General features: G+C 43.3%; 1 protein-coding gene across 6 annotated transcripts in view; it reads left to right on the forward strand.

Moving 5' to 3' along the window:
- Nucleotides 1–11,954, forward strand: part of ncor1 (nuclear receptor corepressor 1) — a 128,405-nt gene extending 116,451 nt beyond the window's left edge. For 5 of the 6 annotated variants that reach the window (XM_084170946.1, XM_084170948.1, XM_084170950.1 and 2 more), the window contains 10 exons: nucleotides 2,346–2,818; nucleotides 3,093–3,242; nucleotides 4,490–4,638; nucleotides 5,141–5,352; nucleotides 5,514–5,666; nucleotides 6,209–6,351; nucleotides 6,631–6,684; nucleotides 6,870–7,058; nucleotides 9,029–9,202; nucleotides 9,351–11,954. In XM_084170946.1, the coding sequence (XP_084027072.1) occupies nucleotides 2,346–2,818; nucleotides 3,093–3,242; nucleotides 4,490–4,638; nucleotides 5,141–5,352; nucleotides 5,514–5,666; nucleotides 6,209–6,351; nucleotides 6,631–6,684; nucleotides 6,870–7,058; nucleotides 9,029–9,202; nucleotides 9,351–9,550 (1,897 nt within the window). In that variant the 3' untranslated portion in view covers nucleotides 9,551–11,954. The remainder of the gene's footprint in view (nucleotides 1–2,345; nucleotides 2,819–3,092; nucleotides 3,243–4,489; nucleotides 4,639–5,140; nucleotides 5,353–5,513; nucleotides 5,667–6,208; nucleotides 6,352–6,630; nucleotides 6,685–6,869; nucleotides 7,059–9,028; nucleotides 9,203–9,350) is intronic. The other variant, XM_084170947.1, reaches the window with a different exon arrangement.

Consider the following 11,954-nt stretch of genomic DNA (forward strand, 5'->3'; position numbering starts at 1 on the left):
TTTCGATCCAGAAAAAAACCTGTACGTGTACTGTTAAACCATTCTTATGTGCACACTTTCAGTTGCAATCCGCACCACATGTCTGGAGCTTACTGGCCTGCACTATGTTTTAGAATGCTATGCTGTTTGCAATGAAAACCCCGTACAAGCTCACATAACATAACAGCCCTTCTACTCTTTACTCTCTGCCTTGTTTTACCACAAAATATATATATATTTTGTGGTAAATACACACACACACTACTGTTCAAAAGTTTGGGGTCACTTAGAAATGTCCTTGTTTTCGAAAGAAAAGCCATTTTTTTGTCCATTAAAATAACATCAGATTGATCCGAAATACAGTGTAGACATTGTTAATGTTGTAAATGGCTATTGTAGCTGGAAACGACTGATTTTTTTATGGAATATCTACATAGGCGTACAGAGGCCCATTATCAGCAACCATCATTCCTGTGTTCCAATGGCACGTTGTGTTTGCTAATCCAAGTTAATCATTTTAAAAGGCTAATTGATCATTAGAAAACCCTTTTGCAATTATGTTAGCACAGCTGAAAACTATTCTTTAACTGCTGATTAAAGAAGAAATAAAACTGGCCTTCTTGAGACTAGTTGAGTATCTGGAGCATCAGCAATTGTGGGTGTCGATTACAGGCTCAAAATGGCCAGAAACAAAGAACTTTCTTCTGAAACTCGTCAGTCTATTCTTGTTCTGAGAAATGAAGGCTATTCCATGTGAGAAATTGCTGCCCTTCTAGGCAGAGTTGCAAAGAGAAAGCCATATCTCAGACTGGCCAATAAAAAGAAAACATTAGGATGGGCAAAAGAACACAGACAAACTGTCATAAACAAATCTCACAAGTATCTAGGGGGGGCGCGAGGGGTCAGCAGGGGGGGCACACAGGGTAGAATGCACAAGGTGCCATTTCGAAATTGGGTAGTGCATCAACAGTTCCTCTTGTCATGTTAGTCATTGCATACCTTAGAGAGCTATTTATGACTGTCAGAAATGTCCAGAACAACTAGCCCATGTCAGCTAACGTTTTTTTATTTAGGTTTTTTAGCCCATAGATATTGTCATTTTTGTCACTCAAATATCACATGAATACACATTAGGCATACCAAAATGTATAGAATTGCAAGAAAATGTGCTTTAAACTGCAAAACAATATTTGCACCCCATGACAAGCTGTGTAGAATTGCAGGAAATAAGCTTTAAACCTGCTAAATTCTCTCCACCAACAAGAGGGGTGTGAACAGTTTGTGTAATGAACAGTGCTTTTTCCCATAAAAATAGATGTGGCGCACACGCGCAGGGGGGGCCCAGGGATGTTCCCCAATGCTGCAAGGGGTCCCCGAGTGGAAAAAGTTTGGGAACCCCTGATCTAATCAACGCAACATTGACATTATCCCACCCCTGTTTAGCCACTATTGTCTTAAAAAGCCAAACCTAACACAGTATCTGCTAATTCATTTCAAGCAAGATTGCCCCATTCTGTCTGGCGCGGTTATCTATCACTCCATGTATAGCCAGTTGATGTGATAACTGTCTTGTGGGTGGACAGAAATGTTTTCCCCAAAACGTTCTCAATTAAATGTTAACTGCAAAGTAGGCTTACCTGGCAGAAGTATATCATGAGGAAGTATATAATTTGTATCTATTATTTGTTATTTGCAAACTTTGCCATGAATTGAGCAGCAGCAGTACAGAACCATCGCTAGACAGGCACATTAGACGCCACATTCCTCACTCACTAGATGCACAATTAAAGGGTCAGATGCGCAATTAAAGGGGAATTTTTACTAGGATTAAATGTCAGGAATTGTGAAAAACTGAGTTTAAATGTATTTGGCTAAGGTGTATGTAAACTTCCGACTTCAACTGTACACACATACATACAGATATATATACAACTCCTTAAGACTGTAGGAAAAGCATTCCAGGTGAAGCTGGTTGAGAGAATGCCAAGAGTGTGCAAAGCTGTCATCAAGGCAAAGGGTGGCTATTTGAAGAATCTCAAATATAAAATATATTTTGATTTGTTTAACACTTTTTTGGTTACTACATGATTCCATATGTGTTATTTCATAGTTTTAATGTCTTCACTATTATTCTACAATGTAGAAAATAGTAAAAACCCTTGAATGAGTAGGTGTCTCCAAACTTTTGACTGGTTATATATATATATATATATATATATATATATATATATATATATATATATATATATATATATATATATATATATATATATATATATATATATATATATATATATATATATATATATATATATATATATAAAAACACATAATATTAACCCTCAACTTCTCTCTGCCCCGTCCAGGCCGTCAGCAGCAGCAGCCCAGGCAGGATCTCGTTACAGCACTGCAGCCGACGCCCTGGCTGCCCTGGTGGACGCTGCCGCCTCCGCCCCTCAGATGGACGTCAACAAGGGCAAGGACTCCTCCAAGCACGATCAAGACGACGATATGTCTTCATCATCATCATCCCCTGTGGCGGTGACCAGGCGGCAGCACGAGCAGCAGCAGGAGGCAGACAGGCGCTCCATGCAGTCTCCCTACATGTCTCTGCCAGGGGGGAAACCCCACCCAGGATACGCTGAGGGTCCCGGTGGTCCCCAGGGGAGCAAGGACAAGGGTCCCCCCACCAAGTCACGCATCGAGGAGGAGCTGAGGACCAGAGGAAAGACCACCATCACGGCCGCCAACTTCATCGACGTCATCATCAAGCGTCAGATCGCCTCGGACAAGGACTCACGGGAGAGAGGCTCCCAGAGCTCCGATTCCTCCAGCAGCTGTGAGTCTTCCACATAGAACAACATAGAACAGGGAACAGTATAGAACATTGACACTATATACAGAAACAAATAGGATGGAGCCAGTACTGTAATACTGCTAGGGTGGGTGGACACCTGGATATAGATTTGGTTCGCGTTTTAATTCCCAGCATTTCTAATATGTAAGACTTAACAACATAGCAAATAACAAAAAAATTGAAAATGATAATATCTCCTCGTATGTCAGTGAGAGGGTTGTTTTCAATGTGTGTGTGTCCCTCCCCGGCCCTGCAGTGTCATCCAGTCGGTATGAGGTCCCCAGTGGAGGAGCCATCGAGGTGATTAGCCCAGCCAACTCTCCAGCCCAGGCCCAGCAGGAGAAGCAGCAGCAGGACGACAGGGAGAGGGCCGACAGGGACAGGGCCGCACAGGCAGCATCACAAGGTAAGAAGAAAGCATTATATACCGTGAGCCGTTCAATCATAGGATGTCTTCTCAGTGCTGGTTTAGCTTGCCAAGTAGCAGATTAAGCTTGCCAAGTACCTCAACTCCTCCACGGAGCACATACTACAGTTTTTTTCAATTAACCTCTGACATACTTTTAATAAAACATTAATCAAATACAACCACCGACTGTTTCCTTGTTGAGATTCAATTGGCACATGCACATTCGCGCTGAGTTGCCATCTTAGAGCAACAGCAATGAGGAAACAGTCAGTGGTGTGTCTCCCGAGAACGACCCTGACAAGCCCAGAGCTAGGTACAAAAACAGCTCTTGACCAAGCCAGCCTGTTTAGTAGGGTACACCATAGCAAATGGAGAACAAAAACATGTGTTCTTATTTGAGAGAGGACAAACATGGGTACACAGTTAGTGTTTAAGAATTTACATTTTTGAAGTATCGTCGCATAGCGAGTCGGATGTTCATTAAAAAAACTCTAGTCTGTGCTCAACCTACGCGGAGGAGTTCAGCTACTTGGCAAATATTAAGCCTGCACCTGGACTGAAAAGCTTACTCAATGGCGAATCTCCATGGAAAGTGCATTTTAGTCAAGGACCAGGCTTAATGTGTCTTGGAAACTGGCCCTTGCTGACTGGTAAAGCTCTATAGATGTCATATGGAGACTTTAAGTATTCTCTTGAAGCTCTCAAGCTCTCTCTTTCTCAAGTACTGGTTTCCTTATGCAATGTTTAAGTTACCTAACATGTCCCGAATGACTCCTCAGCCCAGTAATGTGTCTTGGAAACTGGCCCTTGCTGACTGGTAAAGCTCTATAGATGTCATATGGAGACTTGAAGTATTCTCTTGAAGCTCTCAAGCTCTCTCTTTCTCAAGTACTGGTTTCCTTATGCAATGTTTAAGTTACCTAACATGTCCCGAATTACTCCTCAGCCCAGTAACCTTGTCAGCTAAGTACGACAGATAGAGCAGACGACACCATTCCATTCCCCACAAGCTCCCATCTGGTCACCAGACCGCTCCACAAGCTATTTCTGTCCACTGGAGGCAAATGTATCTCAGCTGCTGTTGACATATAGTACAGTGCTACCCCTCCTTCCACCCTCCCCAATATATCACCCTCTCCTCCCTTCCCATATATCACCCTCTACTCTCTCCGACATTTCTCTACCCTCCCTCCCCCCTCCCCAACTCAGTCTGCTAACTGTGTGTGTGTGTTATCCTCACTCAGCAGCTGGCATGCGTCCCTTCGACATGAGCCGCTACCGACAGTCAGCGGAGTCACAGCAGCCCCCCTCCTCCCAGGCTGACGGAGGGTACTCCCAGTCCCAGCAGGTCCCCAAGACCCACCGGGTCATGACCCTGGCTGACCACATCTCGGTAAGACACACTGGTAGCTTTCCACGGTTGCATGCCATGTCATTGCCTGCGCAGTCGGGCATCAGATTGCAATATCATATTTTGTGGTTAGCTGATATTAAACATCTATCCAGGCGTGAGTTCTGGCAGGCAACTGCAATGTTGTCAGCCTGGAACACACCCACTGACTGAAGCAGACCCCAATGACTTGTTCATTCATAGCCCTTTTTAACTGGGTTCCTAAGGCAAACAATCCATGTACTGTGTAACCAATACAAATGCCTTTACCAACAATTAATGTACAGTATGCCTCCTATACCACTTTTTGTTGAGTGATGATATCTTGAGTGATCCATCGACTGAACTGCAAATGATGATCTCAACAACTCTGACAACAGCCTCTACTAGACAACTTTAGATACAAACATTTAAGAGTAGAGACTGAAAATGTATATATGCCTCCAAGTAATAACATCTCCCTGATCTGTCTGTCCCCTTGTCCTCTCCTCTTTCTCCTTTATAGCATATCATCACCCAGGACTTTGCCAGGAACCAGGACCCTCCTCAGTCCTCCACCACATTCCAGAGCGCCCAGCTGCCAGTATCTAGCTCGGGCCGTGCCAAGGGCCACAGCCGCTACAGCCCAGAGAACCAGACCCAAGCCCCATCACACCACCAGAGACCCACACCCAGCAGAGTGTCTCCGGAGAACGCCCCTGACAAGCCCAGAGCCAGGTACAGCAACAGTGAACAAAAACCTATGTTCTTATTTGACAAGTTCAGGTTGTACCTCCATGCAAAACATTTTCTCCCTAATGAACATAAACCTGGTGGTGCACCCCTGTCCATTCCATCAAATTCTCACTTTTCCCTCTCTTCCTCTTTCCCTCCCCCAGACCTGGTAAATCCCCTGATCGGGGTGGCAGGGGGGCGGTGGAGAGCTATGAGCCCATCTCCCCTCCCCAGAGCTATCAGGATAAACAACAGGAGACCAGAGAGCAGCAGCAGCAACAACCCCAGAGACGAGAGGCTGACCAGCCTGAGATGAGGTGTGTAGGACTGGCATATCTTCTTAAGTAGTGGGCGCACTCACATTTCTTTATGTTCACCTAACGCACACTTGTCAAACTCATTCTACAGAGGGCCGAGTGTCTGCGGGTTTTCGCTCCTCCCTTGTACTTGATCGATGAATTAAGATCTCTAATTAGTAAGGAACACCCCACACCTGGTTATCTAGGGCTTAATTGGAAATAAAAAACAAAAACCTGCTGACACTAGGCCCTCCATGGAATGACACCCCTGACCTAACGGAACTTTCAATTATATCACTAGACACATTTGTATGTTTCGGTCTTTAAGTTGACAAACCGAAAAGCATGACACCGATTTATTTTGTATGTCTACGTGCATTTGTGCGTGTGGATACTGGATACATTCAGTGCCATTGGACAGAATGTGCCTTGTGGGCAGCTGCGACCCGTTTGGCATGCTAACAGAGTGGAAACTGGGGAGAGGTGCCAGTGGCACGCTAGCCTAATCAGCCCTCTGCTGCCTGACTCTTAACCTCGTGGTGGCCTTTCTCTGGTTACAGGGGTGACTCTCGCTCCCCTGGCAGTGTCAGCTACCTGCCCTCCTTCTTCACCAAGCTGGAGAACACCTCCCCTATGGTGAAATCCAAGAAGCAGGAGATATTTCGCAAGTTAAACTCCTCTGGTGTCGGGGATTCTGATGTTGGTAAGTCGCCTCTCTTCTTATCTTCCTTGCACTAACATCATTTAAGAAAGCATTCCAAGATGGAAAAAATATAACATTTGATGGAACTCAATTCACACTGTATTTTATTCATTTCAAGGATATTTTCTGTGCATTGCACTCATTTCTTATTTAACAACGGAAAACATTGTAATAGGAAGAAATACTGTAAAACGACTAACTCTGTCTTTTAGCATCATTTTAGTTTGCAGTCAGACATTTTGTTTGCTAACTGAACTATGCTATTGTTTCTCCTTTCAGGAAATGCACAACCAGGCACAGAGATCTTCAATTTGCCCGCTGTGACCAGCTCAAGTGAATATAAACATATCTAACACCATAGGATCCTATTATATCACCATATACTCATATTCAAACATACTAGAATCATTTAAACCAGCCAAAAATGTCATGAAATAAATTGCATACCCTAATGAACATGACCGTGATGGCTGTTCCATGTCTTCCCCCTCATCCTGTGTGCGTGTTTGGCCCTCCAGGCAGCGTGAACCCCAGGAACCACTCCTTCAGCGACCCGGCCAGTAACCTGGGCCTGGAGGACATAATCCGGAAGGCCCTGATGGGCAACCTGGAAGAAAGGCCAGAGGAGCACCAGGGAGGGCCTCAGCCCAGCTCTAACACCCCCAGCAATGAGGCCCGCCAGGAGGCCAACCCCTCACCTAGCATGGGTCAGTGGCAAACAACCACACACAGCAGACTGAAACCACTATACAGGAGTAAACATACACATTTATGTGTTTACATACACACACCACACTCACACACTCATTTTAACCCTGTCTGTCTCTAAAGGTCCATTGGAATAGTGTACTTTGTAGGGTGTCCAATCAAAAATATTTTGACAAATGGGTAAAATAATGTTAATTGTGTAGATACTCAGAAAACCAATGGTCTCTATCATAATCGGTTCAAAGGTTATGAGGAGTTTTTCTTACCCTTTGTAGGGTGGCCAAGATTAGGGTGACTAAAGCCCTATTCACATGGGACTAGTATTACTATACAACATCAGTTATGTAATTATTACCCCAGCATGTTTGTTTTTCCAGTGGATGATTCAGAGGAGATTAGTTTTACCACACTGCCCCTGTAATTGACCGTTATGACAGAAGCTTGGAGGCTCTTCTAGGTGTGAAGATATTTCAAATGTCCTTAAATTCGGAGAATGTCAAAATAATAATGCAAATCAATAAGAACCATGAACTGTAACCTATGCAGACATTTAATTACCTGACCTATTTGGCAATTTATCAATTCATTGGTACAATATCGTCCACTTCATCTTTTTAAAGGAGAAGTAAGGCACTAGGAAAGTTGATATGACAAAACAGATCATTCACATGTAGGCTACGTGCATAGCACTTTGTTTTAAGCATCAATGTGTTCCCATGTTCTTACCCAAACTGGGTGCTGCACCTGTTCAACTCCGTAATATCCCTCAAAACACAGGGATGACGATTCGCACGGGATTTGTATTATCAGAGGACCTTTGCGTTTGCCGAAAAACAGTAGGTTTTTAGGGCTGGGATAATAACCTTCCTGCCAAGTGAAAATTACTGACATGGCAGATTCGGACGGAACTAAAATGATGGATGTGGTGATTTGTGCTCGTGCACATAATTACATTACCTGAGTTCCCCCAGTAAAATGTATCCTGTCTGAATTGGGCTTAAATCAATGGAGGCCAGAGAAAAAAAGTTGTAAAATATCTGGAAAATAGTATTTGCGTCAGCTAGGCTGGATGCTGTGAGAGAATTAAGGCAAACTGACAGGCTCACCGTTGAACTCGTTATCTTTCTTCTCGAATCCGTAGGACATAAAACAATATAGAGGTAAGATCGATTTTGAGACATGACATATATAGAATGTTCATATTTTAGTGTACGCTTTTCATATTAATGCGAAATTCTTGTTATTTTTTTAAAGGATTTCTCAAAAACAAGCGTATCTCTGTGAAATGTCAACGGAGCACTGAGCGTACCGCAAGCTTTTTATTTTCAAAGCCTTTTACATTTAATTCAGCTCGTTATGTTAATTTTGCTTTTTGCGACCCGCGGAAACAACTGCAGAAGACCATCGCAACATGTAAAATCCTCAAAAGTCGCTCGGTGGTTATTGTCGGATGTGTTAGGTTACGAAATCCTACTTTTTGGATATAATGTTCATGATATGTTCGAGAAGGATGCCACTGAACGATGCAGAACATGAAGAATCATATTTGTATTGGTAAAATGTATTTTATAACATAAGGAAGTGAAATTTCATCACCAAAGCACGTTTTCACCAACTCTGGGCAGTGGGTGGACACCCACCATTTTGAGATTTGGAACAAGCTCTCTAGAATAGTCACAACTCAACACATTTACACACACACCCACCACATATGCTGCTGCCATACTGTTATTGTACTATTATTATTATTTATCCTGCTACCAGTCACTTTCTCCTAATCCCTGCCTACATGTACATATCCACCTTGAATACGCCAGTATCCCTGCACATTGTAAATGTGGTATTGGCACTGACCCTGTATATAGCTTTCTCTTCTAGTTATTGAATACTGCACTGTTGGATAGGGTGCAAGTTAAGCATTTCACTGTACTTGTGCAAATAAAACTTGAACTTATTGCTAACACAACAGGCAAGCAGAAACTGCAGAGCAAAGCCAACAGCCGGAAGTCCAAGTCGCCCAACCCAGGCCAGGCATATGCAGCAGGAGGGGAGCGGCCCTCGTCAGTGTCCTCCGTCCACTCAGAGGGAGACTACCACCGACAGGCCCCGGGCTGGGCCTGGGAGGACCGGCCCTCGTCCACAGGTAGGACCCAAGAACCGTTTAAACTCTGGGTCTCTGTTTGTCTGTGTACACAATATCACATTAACAGCCACACAGGAATTCAGAAATCAGGATTTTCTAAATAAGAAAAATCCCTCTAAAGACTATCCTGTCTCACTTCTCTCTCCAGGCTCTATGCAGTTCCCCTATAACCCCCTGACCATGCGCATGCTGAGCAGCACACCCCCCACCTCCATGGCCTCCCCCTCCATGCAGGCCCAGCAGCCCCCACCAGGAGGCCCTCCGGGGTGCCAGCAGCAGCAGCGTGTGTGGGAGCGGGAGCCCCTACTGTCGGAGCAGTATGAGACCTTGTCAGACAGCGACGACTGAGCCCTGCCACTAGAGCCCTACCTGCCCCTCATCCCACCTCAGAGGAAGGGCAGGCCTCTCAGTACAGGCCCGCCTGCCCACCCCCTCCCCCCAAAACAAGCCTCACTCACTGGTGCTGAATGAGTGTGGGGAGAACAGGAGGTGGGGGGGGGTGTCCCTTTTGGTGCAACAGCGCCCTCTGACTGCCAGCAGGAAGAAAGGCAGCGAGTGACTGCTGACAGGCTTTAATCTTCAGGATAGACTGACTGACTCCTTTTATGTTCAGAAGCTTTGGCAGACAGCCTGTCAGGACAGAGGAAGCCTGAGTGGAGGACATTATGAAAGATAAAGATGAAGAACTTGTAATGTATAAAGATGAAAAAACAACACAAAATACATTTCTTTGGGGGGAAATTGTTTGATTTCTGGAAAGAAATGCTTTTGTCTATAAGAAATCATTGTATGTAAATAGAGTAACCTTTTGCAGTTTATTTTTTCTTCACTTCATTCTTATTTTAATGTTGCTTTTAAATGGATCCACTTTGTTTTTGAATGAATGGGGGAGGAGCGGGGTTTAATCTTGAATATCAGTCACTCTCCCTGTCCATCTCTTACCCCCCATCCTGATTTGCACCACAGTGAAGCTGAGAGACACAGAGGCCCCCTATCCACCTGACCACCAAGCACCACCAAAGCCTGAACATTGTTGACATAAGTGAATGAAACAAACACACATGTTAACATTTTAATTGTGCATTTGTAATTTGATGCCTGTCTTTGCAACAATGTGGAGAAAGATGATGCATGGATGTAACAATATTTCTGCTGATCTAGAACTTAAAGAAAGCTTTTGTCAGTCAGTCACCGCACCATTGAGAAAAACAAAACCAATATCTTTGGAACAAGTTGAGAACACTGGTGTAGGAGCAAGCAGAAAGGTGAAAGAAGACTAATAAGCTTGTTGTTCCTTCTCCTTGTGACTACTTTACTTCTGGGCCCCCATGTTGATCTGAACTCTGTCATTGAGCCAATAGTTTTTGGATTAAGCTGACCACCACCACGGTGGGTGTACTGTATGGCACACAGTCTGACCCGTAGCTGTCTCTCTAGGGTTTCCAACCAGTGCAGAATGTTCTACTTACAGTACTCTGCAACCCATGTTGTCATGGTAACTAAAGTGTGTCAGGAACCTTCACCCAAGATTCGCCCATGCCTTGTGGCTGGAGAAAAAGGAGGCAGCTTGAAAAAATAATTTTCTCAGAGAAATACGTTACTGTTTTTTAATGTTTATATTTGTTTTGTTTCCGTAGTCCCTCTTATCATTTTTTTTTTTATACTGTCCTGACAGTGAACTGATCTGTGTGATTTGTCTTTTACGTTTTTAGACAACAAAAAAAATACAAAACTAACCAAACATAAAGAATGGTCTGCACCATTGTTGCACTTTTTGCTTTGTAACCTTTGACAACAAAAGCATACTACCTGTTATATAACTTATTCAAGCTCCTGCAGAGGATTGTACTGAGATGTGCTTTGACTTTGCCCATCATTAATGGAAACCTGGATGTTTATGACTGAGTTCCTGTCTTCTTTTGTAGCTGGTACATGGTTTTGTAGTGTGACACATGCAATTCAGTTGTACTTTTGTGTATGGTACGGTCAAGTTGTTAAGGAAGAGTTGCTTTTTTGCAGTCATGGTGACTATTCAAGTCCATTGCCTCTTAATCTATTCTCTATTAATATCCTAGATGAATATCAACCGTTTAGTCAAAAGACTAGGTCAACATGACAGTAATGTTCCATTGCAAGACCCTTTTTCGGATATGTGAAAGCATACCATGTTTTTTGGTTCTCTCAGCTTTTGCTTCGCTTAAATAATCCCAATCTGCTCTAAATCTGATATTTCCTTGTTTTTTTCAGTTTCATTTTGCTTTTGAATTCTTTAAAGTCCTAAAGCTGATGTTCAGATTTTTATTTTCTATCTTTTCAACATCAGTTTTATTCATCCTATTTTTGATGGGATGTCAAGTGTTTACAACGGCAATGACAAAAAGGTTACGAAACTTGAATCTTAAAAAATAAATCGAAATGAAGCCGGAAAAGACTAAGTGCAACTTTTCAGCTCTGTCTGTGTCCAAAATTGCACCTTATTCCCTATATAGTGCACTTCTTTTGAACAGAGTCGGTGCACTATATAGGGAATAGGGTGCCATTTCGGATAGGGAATAGGGTGCCATTTCGGAGGCACCAAATCTGTCAAACATCGTGGTAACTTTTTTTTGTCTGTAAAAAAATGTCAGACTTCAAAACCCGTGTATCCCATGATGTTGAAATGCAAGACATCACACAATGTCTCTTAGTAGTATATTACAAGAGTTCAGACCAATCAATAAAGTGGATCAGTTCTCCACCTCTGAAACCTGTG

This window comes from Coregonus lavaretus, assembly GCF_964263955.1.
Source record: "Coregonus lavaretus genome assembly, chromosome: 10".
NCBI lineage: Eukaryota > Metazoa > Chordata > Actinopteri > Salmoniformes > Salmonidae > Coregonus > Coregonus lavaretus.